Genomic DNA, 13,228 nt, shown 5'->3' with positions numbered 1-13,228 from the left:
GGTCTAGTAGAGGCCGTGCCAGACGCCAGAAATTTCAACCTCTTGTGGTCCGGTTTACACCCTAAACCAGATCTACTGAGATCCCTATCGCCCTATCAACGAGTCAACCATTTTCCGAGGTAAGATTTTGTACCCAGATCACTAAAAGTTGAACAGAAAACAAGCTACGAACGCGGTCTTTAAGATGCTGGGCCCGACGTAAAAGACTAACCTCATGTGGTCCAGTTTACACCCTAAACCTGTTGTGTTAAGGTCGCTTTCGCCGTATCAGAGGTCAACCACTTCCCGAGGTAAGATATTGTACCAAGATCACTAAAAGTTGAACAGAAAACAAGCTACGAACGCGGTCTTTAAGATGCTGGGCCCGACGTAAAAGACTAACCTCATGTGGTCCAGTTTACACCCTAAACCTGTTGTGTTAAGGTCGCTTTCGCCGTATCAGAGGTCAACCACTTCCCGAGGTAAGATATTGTACCAAGATCACTAAAAGTTGAACAGAAAACAAGCTACGAACGCGGTCTTTAAGATGCTGGGCCCGACGTAAAAGACTAACCTCATGTGGTCCGGTTTACACCCTAAACCTGTCGTGTTAAGGTCGCTTTCGGCGTATCAAGAGGTCAACCACTTCCCGAGGTAAGATTTTGTACCAAGATCACTAAAAGTTGAACAGAAAACAAGCTACGAACGCGGTCTTTAAGATGCTGGGCCCGACGTAAAAGACTAACCTCATGTGGTCCAGTTTACACCCTAAACCTGTCGTGTTAAGGTCGCTTTCGGCGTATCAGGAGGTCAACCACTTCCCGAGGTAAGATATTGTACCAAGATCACTAAAAGTTGAACAGAAAACAAGCTACGAACGCGGTCTTTAAGATGCTGGGCCCGACGTAAAAGACTAACCTCATGTGGTCCGGTTTACACCCTAAACCTGTCGTGTTAAGGTCGCTTTCGGCGTATCAGGAGGTCAACCACTTCCCGAGGTAAGATTTTGTACCAAGATCACTAAAAGTTGAACAGAAAACAAGCTACGAACGCGGTCTTTAAGATGCTGGGCCCGACGTAAAAGACTAACCTCATGTGGTCCAGTTTACACCCTAAACCTGTCGGGTTAAGGTCGCTTTCGGCGTATCAGGAGGTCAACCACTTCCCGAGGTAAGATTTTGTACCAAGATCACTAAAAGTTGAACAGAAAACAAGCTACGAACGCGGTCTTTAAGATGCTGGGCCCGACGTAAAAGACTAACCTCATGTGGTCCAGTTTACACCCTAAACCTGTCGTGTTAAGGTCGCTTTCGGCGTATCAGGAGGTCAACCACTTCCCGAGGTAAGATATTGTACCAAGATCACTAAAAGTTGAACAGAAAACAAGCTACGAACGCGGTCTTTAAGATGCTGGGCCCGACGTAAAAGACTAACCTCATGTGGTCCGGTTTACACCCTAAACCTGTCGTGTTAAGGTCGCTTTCGGCGTATCAGGAGGTCAACCACTTCCCGAGGTAAGATTTTGTACCAAGATCACTAAAAGTTGAACAGAAAACAAGCTACGAACGCGGTCTTTAAGATGCTGGGCCCGACGTAAAAGACTAACCTCATGTGGTCCAGTTTACACCCTAAACCTGTCGGGTTAAGGTCGCTTTCGGCGTATCAGGAGGTCAACCACTTCCCGAGGTAAGATTTTGTACCAAGATCACTAAAAGTTGAACAGAAAACAAGCTACGAACGCGGTCTTTAAGATGCTGGGCCCGACGTAAAAGATTAACCTCATGTGGTCCGGTTTACACCCTAAACCTGTCGTGTTAAGGTCGCTTTCGGCGTATCAGGAGGTCAACCACTTCCCGAGGTCAGATATTGTACCAAGATCACTAAAAGTTGAACAGAAAACAAGCTACGAACGCGGTCTTTAAGATGCTGGGCCCGACGTAAAAGACTAACCTCATGTGGTCCAGTTTACACCCTAAACCTGTCGTGTTAAGGTCGCTTTCGGCGTATCAGGAGGTCAACCACTTCCCGAGGTCAGATATTGTACCAAGATCACTAAAAGTTGAACAGAAAACAAGCTACGAACGCGGTCTTTAAGATGCTGGGCCCGACGTAAAAGACTAACCTCATGTGGTCCAGTTTACACCCTAAACCTGTCGTGTTAAGGTCGCTTTCGGCGTATCAGGAGGTCAACCACTTCCCGAGGTCAGATATTGTACCAAGATCACTAAAAGTTGAACAGAAAACAAGCTACGAACGCGGTCTTTAAGATGCTGGGCCCGACGTAAAAGACTAACCTCATGTGGTCCAGTTTACACCCTAAACCTGTCGTGTTAAGGTCGCTTTCGGCGTATCAGGAGGTCAACCACTTCCCGAGGTCAGATATTGTACCAAGATCACTAAAAGTTGAACAGAAAACAAGCTACGAACGCGGTCTTTAAGATGCTGGGCCCGACGTAAAAGACTAACCTCATGTGGTCCAGTTAACACCCTAAACCTGTCGTGTTAAGGTCGCTTTCGGCGTATCAGGAGGTCAACCACTTCCCGAGGTCAGATATTGTACCAAGATCACTAAAAGTTGAACAGAAAACAAGCTACGAACGCGGTCTTTAAGATGCTGGGCCCGACGTAAAAGACTAACCTCATGTGGTCCAGTTTACACCCTAAACCTGTCGTGTTAAGGTCGCTTTCGGCGTATCAGGAGGTCAACCACTTCCCGAGGTCAGATATTGTACCAAGATCACTAAAAGTTGAACAGAAAACAAGCTACGAACGCGGTCTTTAAGATGCTGGGCCCGACGTAAAAGACTAACCTCATGTGGTCCAGTTTACACCCTAAACCTGTCGTGTTAAGGTCGCTTTCGGCGTATCAGGAGGTCAACCACTTCCCGAGGTCAGATATTGTACCAAGATCACTAAAAGTTGAACAGAAAACAAGCTACGAACGCGGTCTTTAAGATGCTGGGCCCGACGTAAAAGACTAACCTCATGTGGTCCAGTTTACACCCTAAACCTGTCGTGTTAAGGTCGCTTTCGGCGTATCAGAGGTCAACCACTTCCCGAGGTAAGATATTGTACCAAGATCACTTAAAAACTAAAACGTAAATTCGGAAACAGTATTACCACATGTATGAGTTATAATGATAATGATGTAGCGCAGAAATTAATCTTATGGTAAATGATAAATGAAGTATTGTAGTTAATCATAATATTACTTAACCTCATAACAGTTGAATTATTTTAAATTTTTAGAATCCCTTTCTGCGTTTACAAATACTATCATAATAACTTATATCTGTGGTTTACTAAAGGGAGCGCCTGGTTCCGTTGCTACTGCAAGCGCACGGGCTGCTCGAGGCGGCGCCCTCGGCCTCCAACTGGGCCCTGATGTGGTCGGACGACCCGATCCCCTTCGGTGTGCTGCAGGCGTTACTGGGCAGGCAGCGAGTCAACCACTTACCGAGGTAAGAGGTAAAAACGAAATATAACCATGGGGTTATATAAGGGTAAACACGGGACCCTATTACTATGACTCCGCTGGTCGTCTGTCTGTCACCAGGCTGTATCTCATGAACGGTGATAGCTAGACAGTTGAAATTTTCACAGATGATGTATTTCTGTTGCCGCTATAACAACAAATACTAAAAAGGACGAAATCCTCGGTGGGCGAGTCCGACTCGCACTTGGCCGGTTTTTTAGCATTAGAAAAAAGGTAAACAATCTTCACGTGTCTTTTTTAACCGACTTCAAGATTTTAAAACGAGGAGGTTCTCAATTAAGTTGTATGTTTTTTTTTTATGTTCGTTACTCCATAACTCCGTCATTTCTGGATCGATTTTAAAAATTATTTGTATTGGAAAATAATGAAAAACGCTTTAAAAAAATAGTTAATGTTACTTATAGCAAAAGAATGTAAAAGATCGTATATGATTTATAATTGTATATAACATACTTGCTGTGAAACATTGATTTAAACTTTCACGATTTTTACTCATTATTATTATTCACAACGACGGGACTTAATCGCGTAAAGTAACTTTTATTTTACGCGTTTAAGTCCCGTCGTTGTGAATAATAATAATATTTGCTGTGACTTATTTTTCAAGTGTTTTTTTTTATAAAAAGGCACGTCAAGATCGCTTACCTTCTTTCTAATGCTATAAAAAAACCAACTAGCGAGGTTTGCAGCTTACAGAAACGTTAAAATTATTAAGATTTTTTTTTATCCACCACTCTTGTGTTGTCCTCAGATCATACGAGCTCACACGCAAAGACAAGCTATTCAAGAACATAGAGAAAATGCAATACTTCCGCGGCCTGAAGCACTTTGACTTCATACCCACTACGTTTCTGATGCCTGGAGAATTTAAAGAATTATGCACGGCGCATTATAGGACCAAAGGACCGTGGATAGTGAAACCTGCTGCTTCTAGTAGAGGACGGGGGATTTATATAGTTAATACTGTAAGTAGTAGTATTTAGTAAACACTTTATTGTACAGTCGCCATCAGATATATCGGAGCGTCTCAGGCGCTCACAATATCTGAACACGCCTCTATTGTCAGGGCGTTAGAGTGCGTGTTCAGATACTGTGAACACCTTGGCCGCTCCGATATATCTGATGGCGACTGTACAAAACAGGTACATAACACAGAGAGAATACAGTAAATGTGTGCAAAGGCGAACTTATCTCTTCCAGCTAACCTTTAAGTAATTGAGAAAGATGCATACGAAATGGTGGTCAAACTAAGAATATGTACATGAAGGCAAGACTTTAAAACTTCTTTAGGCGCGACTAGAGGGTAACTCAGATTTTTTTCTGACGGAAGTAACTAGTTGTGACACACGCACAATAGGACACACGTCAAGGTGCCAACATAGCGATAAACGAGCGGGGCAGTTGCCCCGGTTGCCCTCCCCTAAATCCGGCCCTGATAATGGAGTTTAATAGAGTATTCTCCTGCTAGTCAAATCATTTTTAGTATTGTCAAAACGATTTGCTAATATGGAATAAATAATAATTATCTGGTGCTTTATACAGTGTAATACCCTATTATCACTACTCTTTCAGCCTGAACAAATCCCAAAAGGCGAAAACGTAGTGGTCGCCAAATACATAGACAAACCACTTTTAATCGGCGGACACAAATGCGACCTGCGCCTGTACGTGTGCGTGACGTCCATAGACCCACTACTTATATACTTGTATGAGGAAGGATTGGTGCGATTCGCGACTGTGAAGTATGATAAGACGAACAAGAACCTTTGGAACCCGTGCATGCATTTATGCAATTATAGCATTAATAAATATCATACGGATTATATTAAGTAAGTAAACTACGTTTAAGAATTTGCCACACTGGATGCGTTCTGCGGGCAGCGGTCAGGTCAAACTTCAACTTCAAAGGTTGCTGTCAATGTTGTTATAGGTTATAGGTATTCGCGGGCTTGGTTTCCATTTTGCGTGATGGGTTGACGGACTACTCTTGCCAACCCAACTCTTCCAGGAAGCCTAGCAGACCCTTGATGTTACCGACGACCTCTGGGAGAGACCCCGGCGAACCGAGGTATTGTGCCCGGTATTCTGCCACCCCTGGACATTCGAGGATGACGTGGGCTGCTGGGTTAGTAAGTGCTTGTTTAGTGGGGCGTGGCCAGTTATGGCTCCAGTTAGTAGCCGGAGCTGTGGCCTCTTCAGCAGTCGCAGCCTCCGTGGCAGACCTGTCAATGTTGTTCATACATAATGCGGGTTTGACCTGACCGCTGACCGCAGAACGCATCCAGTGTGGCAAATCCTTTAATCAATTTTTATAAACAAGTTTGGGAACAAATTAAATTATTTTATTAAATATTTTGATTTGTGTTGTTTTAAGTAGTCACACTACTATATATAAATTAAAAACTGTAATAGATGTCATATATTAAAGAAAAAGTGACGAAGCCCTCCAGTGGTGAAGGCCGGATTCGAACCGGCGTCTTTAGCTATCGCGGCTAACGCCATGAACCCCTAGACGCCTAGTCTTGCTAAGATGGCATATAGTCGAGAAATTCGGACGGGCACCGCCGTGGCGGGGTGGCCTAGGGGTTCATGGCGTTAGCCGCGATAGCTAAAGACGCCGGTTCGAATCCGGCCTTCACCACTGGAGGGCTTCGTCACTTTTTCTTTAATATATGACATCTATTACAGTTTTCAATTTTTATAAGTTTTGAAGGTAGGGAAGACTTGGCAGGGCATTGTGGAATGTCATTTCAAATCTGACAACTAGGTACAGATTACCTCACTTACTAGATTTGATTTTGAATTGGGAATTTGCATTTAATGTGTACTTAGAATCACGAGCTCTTACCATCCTTATTGAGAAAAAAAATGTCCTCAATTGTTGTGATCCATTTGGTTAAGTGTTCAATAGGACCTTAGGACCTAACAAAGGACCGTAGGACCGTAACAAAACGGACAAACAAAAAATGTGTGACATTTGGGGCCACCTTTTTCACATATTAGGATCGAAAGAGCTCGTGATTCTTGAGTCAAAACAATATAAAATTATTAAAAAACTATGTATCATATAATGCGGTGTAAATAATATTTCATAAGTCATAATGCGGTGTCTGTTTAATCTGTGATCATTCCAAAATCCCTCGTAGAAATGACATATGCTTAAAACTTATTTTTAGATGCGACGACCCAAACGCTGGCAACATCGGCCACAAATGGACGTTATCCGCACTACTGCGCCATCTACGAAAGCAGGGTCGCAACACAACCGCCCTTATGGCTTCCATTGAAGATTTGGTAGTCAAGTCCGTTCTGTCTTCGGCACAGACCATCACGGCCGCTGCGAGGGTGTTCGTGCCGAACTTCTTCAACTGTTTCGGTAAGAGAGAGACACATTGATAGCTATATAGCTATCAATGTGTCGGTGGCGCGTCTATAACTACTTGTATATACTGCCGACCGGCACCGGAGCGACCGGGGGTAAGAGAAAGAATATTCATATAAAATTTTGGCAGCATAGGATTTTTTCTCTTTCACTCTTATAAATTTCGGTATTTCGCCATCGCCTCCTACTTATGATGCCACCCGGTCGGTGATAAGGACAAAGCGTGGCACTATTTTCTCTTTCCTCTTATAGGAATCGCAATAAGGCTATATTTCTCTATCAAAGAGTGTCAGGCCCTTGGCTATGTATGATGGCTTCGCTCCGTTACGCCATCTATGAAAGCAGGGCCGCAACACAACCGCCCTCGTGGCTTTCATCGAGAACTTGGTCGTCAAGTCCGTTCTGTCTTCGGCACAGACCATCACGGCCGCCGCGAATTCGTGCCTAACTTCTTCAACTGTTTTGTTAAGAAAATACATTACTCAGGGCCATGGAACAGAGTTTTAAAATATTTTCGCTACTTCCTGCCCTCAGCTGAATGCTACTTGTTTATTTTACAACCAGGTCAAAGTCGGGTCGCAACAAAAATTAAAAAGAAACTGGAATAGGCAAAGCAATTCGTAATAAGACGCCATTAGGTTACTAACTTGATTATATAGGGATTTGTTTTTAAGCTTAGATAGGGATTGTCAGACATTAGCGCTTGATAACAAAATGTATGATTACGGGGTCGTATAACACCATCTACTTCAACAGCCGAAATGCGGACACATTTCACACTCCTTTGTCTTTATGTATCTCAGTATATTCCTTTATCTATGACTAAGGTAACGACTGGGAAAATAAATACATAGAAAATAGGATATGTATTGGTTTGAATTAAAACCATAAAAAAAAATTCTCACTACTTCCAGAGTTGTTCGGATACGACATCCTCGTCGACGATATGCTGAAGCCGTGGCTTCTTGAGATCAACTTATCACCCAGGCATGTATTCGTTTTGGTCCTTATAATCCTTCAGAAATTATCTATTCATTTCTCATGCTCTGAAAGAGGGTCATTGTTGTTCTAAAAGGTGTGCAGAAAATGATACGTGTCTACACTTGAGTATTTTACTATCGAAGTACGATATTTTTACGATAATCAATTGAAATTACAGTTTAAATGGATTTGTTATACAATTTCCATTCTGATATTTGACTCTCCATTTCATAAATAACGATACTTTTGCCTGAATTGCTAATTGAAAGTGCTCTCAAGAAATACTATAAAAATGATACTTAGTCATCGAATTTAAACTGTTGTGAGACATACTAATATTAAATCATTTAAGATTTTAGGAGACCTAGGCTCTCCGAAACATGTCGCGCGAGTGACTAAAATAAGTGAGTCTAAACCGTAAAATGATTTAATACTTAGTCATGTTTATAAAACAACACACGCATTTTACTTTCCTCGTATTCGAAAAGAAAAGTAGAGTATTTAACTCGGATGAAAGGTATCATTTCAGGCTCGGACTATTGGCGCTCTCACTGTGTTCGAGCGCCAAAATACCTCGGCAATGAGTGCCTTTCATCCCTTGGTTAACAATCTACTATATTAATTTGTTTTTATTGGTAGTCAATAACTGTTTGTTGTCCCACAGCTTAGCGTGTGAGAGTCCTCTAGACGCGCGCGTCAAATCAGCTCTCCTAGCTGACACGCTCACTCTAGTAGGGCTCCCGGCCGTGTCCATGGGGAAAACGGAGGCTGCGCCACAGAACTCGCTCAAGATGAGGATCGGAGCGGTACGTTTTCTTGTAATCACTAATAATGTAATAGACCGCGGGCCAGGAACAGATTTCTTTATTCTTTATTGTATTGCAGTCATGTTCATAATACATTAGGTGTTACAGTTTGAGGATAGTAGGTACATGACACCCTGTCAGGGCACTCAATTTTCTTAAGTCTAGGTAAAATTACATGCATCTCATACAAATAGCAATAAAATCTATATTTATAACTTTATATTTTATCGACGTTTATGCAACGTTAAATGTAAAGTTCGTTTAGAAAATTAGTAAAATAATAAAATAATGATGCTAAATATTAAATGTCCAGGTTAATTTATAAATAGATTCAAATAATGTGAAACAATATAGTTAATATTAATAAACTATATGTCATTTTAGAAAATGCATAAATGTCAATAAATGTTTACAATAATATTTCAATAAAATTTAATTAATTCAATTTGGGTAAGTACATAGCATTATTTCAGTGTTTGGTCATTTAGAAATTCGTCTATTGTGTAATATGCTTTCTCTAGAAGAAGCTTTTTAAGCGTATTTTTAAACAGTTTATCATTCGGTTCCTGTTTTATACTGTCGGGTAGTTTATTTGTGATTCTAATACATTGATAATAAGGTCCCTTTTTTCCCTTATTTCCATGATCAATCGCCTCCCGGGCGAAAACCCGTATAGTGGTAAACGGCTATGTATGATGATCCCTCGTGAACGTCAGCTGCCGCTCCGTTGGTGGGTTGAGGAATGATGAAATTTGCGCCTGGCTTACCTATCCCACCGACTGCGCCAATTCGTCGCCCTATATATTTACTCGCCACGCCATACATATTTTGAGTAAATCGTTTTTTTAGGGTTCCGTACCCAAAGGGTAAAAACGGGACCCTATTACTAAGACTCCGCTGTCCGTCTGTCTGTCTGTCACCAGGCTGTATCTGTATCTAGTTGAAATTTTCACAGATGATGTATTTCTGTTGCCGCTATAACAACAAATACTAAAAAGTACGAAACCCTCGGTGCACGAGTCCGACTCGCACTTGGCCGGTTTTTTCTATTAGTTAAGACCTCATATCAGGTTCAAAGCCGAACATGTGGTTTTTTAGGATAGTTATATACAGAATATATAAACAATACAGAAATAGAGACGTTTAAGACAAGTCTTCATTTAGAAGTTTGCCCTTAATTTAGTGCTATCGGCATTGATTTATGTAAGAATATTGCTAGTAGTTTACAGTTCGTGCACTAGCTCCGAGGAATTGTAGGAAAGTTCTGTTTACTCCCCGTATCACTTCTTTCGCTTCTTCATCAGTTTCCAAAACATTCTAAAGCACGTGTGAAAATAGTAATTATCTTTTAACTTTATTGATTTATTTCTTACAGTGTCGGCGCGTTCATTCCGCCGAGAACGTATGCGCGGGTCGGACGAACAACAAATCCAGCGGACAAACCGAACCGGCGGCCTTGACCAGCGAAGAATTACGTCTAGTGCGAGCAGTGAGGGCGCAGTACGCCAGGCGGGGGGGCTTCGTGCGCATCTTCCCCAGCCAGAACAGCTGGCAAAAGTACGCGCAGTATCTCGGTCAGTAGACTATCTGCTATTTAAGTGCAGTTTCGTCTCCGTTTTGGCCGTGACCGAGACGGGAATGATTGCTTCCCGTGTCCGCCGGGAATGTATCGAGATGATTCTAATGCCACCTATATTTATTTCTCGCTAGGGACATGACAGATTAAGTCATCATTCTGATAGTTTGACCGTCACTTTTGTGAGCAATTTTTTTCCGAATTGGTTATAAAATTCGAAAGCATTTTCTAATTGTTTGGTAGAGGTATCTCTGTACTTTTATGGGATAATCGGACCGGAAATCAAAATCTGTAAATTTTTCAATTATGTATGTGTCCCTGAGATTGTTTTGAAAATAAAACCCGAATAATCACCCAACTGTGCTTTCTGTTCTCAGCAAGACTATACTCTTGTTAAACATTACTCAGTTTTATTTATTCTTTATTGCCGATACGTGTTAGTACAAATGGCGGACTTAATGCCTTGATTTTCGTTAATTTACATACTGTATAACCGTTTGTTGACAGACCCAGTATCCGGCATCCCAGTGTGCTCCACGTCCCTCAACAACAACGTGCCGTACAACGTGGTGCCGCACAACTACAACCTGCTGGTGCACGCGCACGTGCTGCCGCACTTCGCGCACGCCACCGCCGCCACCAGCACCAGCCTCGCGCCGCAGCCCATGCCCACTCCGAACAGGTCAGTCACCCGCGACCGAGACACGTACAACGTGGAGCACTACAACATACAACGTGGTGCCGCACAACTACAACCTGCTGGTGCACGCGCACGTGCTGCCGCACTTCGCGCACGCCACCGCCGCCACCAGCACCAGCCTCGCGCCGCAGCCCATGCCCACTCCGAACAGGTCAGTCACCCGCGACCGAGACACGTACAACGTGGAGCACTACAACATACAACGTGGTGCCGCACAACTACAACCTGCTGGTGCACGCGCACGTGCTGCCGCACTTCGCGCACGCCACCGCCGCCACCAGCACCAGCCTCGCGCCGCAGCCCATGCCCACTCCGAACAGGTCAGTCACCCGCGACCGAGACACGTACAACGTGGAGCACTACAACATACAACGTGGTGCCGCACAACTACAACCTGCTGGTGCACGCGCACGTGCTGCCGCACTTCGCGCACGCCACCGCCGCCACCAGCACCAGCCTCGCGCCGCAGCCCATGCCCACTCCGAACAGGTCAGTCACCCGCGACCGAGACACGTACAACGTGGAGCACTACAACATACAACGTGGTGCCGCACAACTACAACCTGCTGGTGCACGCGCACGTGCTGCCGCACTTCGCGCACGCCACCGCCGCCACCAGCACCAGCCTCGCGCCGCAGCCCATGCCCACTCCGAACAGGTCAGTCACCGGATCCCTTTGCTTGTCATTGAAATTAATTTTAATTTTGTATCAAGCAGAAACGTCTGCGAACGATGCTATTAAGCTTAGAAATAAATTCGCTGCATTGGGTACGGACTTGGTGGCTCAGATGGTAAAGCACTGAGTGATCCAGCGGTCGTGGGTTCAAGTCTCACCTGAGATAGTATATTTTCCACTTTTAATTTATAATTATTGAAAGTCATAATGTAATGATTGTCAGGTTATCATTAGTCATAATTCTGCATCCGTTAACATTTCAGGATTTTCGTAAGGTTATCCTATAGATAGGTTAGGTTAGATTTGTTTTATGGCAATTCTGAAAAGTTACGCGTCTCTGAGAAAAACTAAATTATGACTAACGAAAATGCGGACAAATAACACATTATGATATGACTTGAAACTTTATGGGAAACAATAGAGACCCGTCAGTCACCCGCGAACTCAACACGTACGACGTGGAGCACTACAATTTAAACTTATGAGAAATAAAGCGTAAAACCGGTTGAAGAGGAGCTGGAGGTACCTTATAACGACATTTTATTACAAGTTACTTAAATACCTTATTTTTGTAGTCGGTTATTAATGTTAGTGATTGAAATCGGTTCGGTGGTGGTGGGTTTTGTAATCTTAGTGATTGAAAAATGTTAGTTTTGTTAAGCTTTTTGAGGTTTTTTTATTATTTGTTTATAATTTGCTACGTCCCCTACTCCCCTCATGGGCCACCAAAAAAATGTCCGTCCGGCGTTGTTTAAAGTTCGCCTCTGCTACGGAGACCTGAATGTCCTGAATATGTGATGGGCCCGAAGCTGCACCAACAGATCGGGCGTTGATGATAGTTTATTGAATTAAACACACACTGTGTAAGTCTTTCATTAGCGTATAAATAACAGTTTACAATAAAATAACACGGCTCAACCACCAGCCACGGCTTGCGAAACTGAAATTCCGAATATCTACACGCAGTAACAAATATGGCCGGTGACAAGCGTGCATTCGTCTTAAGTTCTGAGAGCTGACTGATTTGAATGGGAGTGAATATTGATAAGCAAATCGATCCGTTCGCTCGAACGGGATCATATTGACTGACAGTTGATTTGGTTTGAACATTATTTGAATAGTGAAAACATTTGAACATGACAATAATCCTCACAATTGCTTCAGATTAAAACGCTACGAGACGGTAACCATAACCAGTACAGCGCCGGCCATCAACTTGTCCGAGCACACGCCCGCACCCGCTCCCAACGACTCGCGACACGCCAAGACGCTCGTCAAGAAACAGCTCGCCGACGGGATGAGGCTCACGTTAGTATAATAACAATTAAAAAGTGGCTTCGTGAACTGTAGACCTTGCGAATCCCCGTGACCATGGCCAAAAATATTCAAAAACTGAAACGTAATATAGTAAGCTCTATATAATTATCAAACTTAGTCACAGAATTTCATATTCAAAATTTATGAACTAATCTGTCGAAACGCGTGACGTCACGTGACGTTTCAACCAATGGCGTTGCGTTTTGCTCACTAGCTTTTCGCGGGCAAATTTTTGTACTTTTGATTTATCATTTTAAGCAATTATTTATCATTTTAAGTAACAAACATAAAAAATATTTCGTTCAAAAATAAACT

At 43.0% G+C, this 13,228-nt stretch overlaps 1 protein-coding gene across 1 annotated transcript in view; it reads left to right on the top strand.

The window, feature by feature from the left end:
• LOC134748655 (tubulin polyglutamylase TTLL5) overlaps window positions 1–13,228 on the top strand; it is a 55,621-nt gene that overhangs the window by 32,399 nt on the left and 9,994 nt on the right. Inside the window, exons 8-15 of the mRNA XM_063683450.1 lie at window positions 4,227–4,440; window positions 5,048–5,304; window positions 6,652–6,851; window positions 7,772–7,844; window positions 8,503–8,644; window positions 10,020–10,218; window positions 10,728–10,902; window positions 12,761–12,904. Coding sequence (XP_063539520.1) covers window positions 4,227–4,440; window positions 5,048–5,304; window positions 6,652–6,851; window positions 7,772–7,844; window positions 8,503–8,644; window positions 10,020–10,218; window positions 10,728–10,902; window positions 12,761–12,904 — 1,404 coding nt within the window. The remainder of the gene's footprint in view (window positions 1–4,226; window positions 4,441–5,047; window positions 5,305–6,651; window positions 6,852–7,771; window positions 7,845–8,502; window positions 8,645–10,019; window positions 10,219–10,727; window positions 10,903–12,760; window positions 12,905–13,228) is intronic.

The sequence above is a fragment of the Cydia strobilella genome, chromosome 16 (assembly GCF_947568885.1).
Source record: "Cydia strobilella chromosome 16, ilCydStro3.1, whole genome shotgun sequence".
Taxonomy (NCBI): Eukaryota; Metazoa; Arthropoda; class Insecta; order Lepidoptera; family Tortricidae; genus Cydia; species Cydia strobilella.
This window is presented reverse-complemented; position numbering and strand designations above follow the sequence as displayed.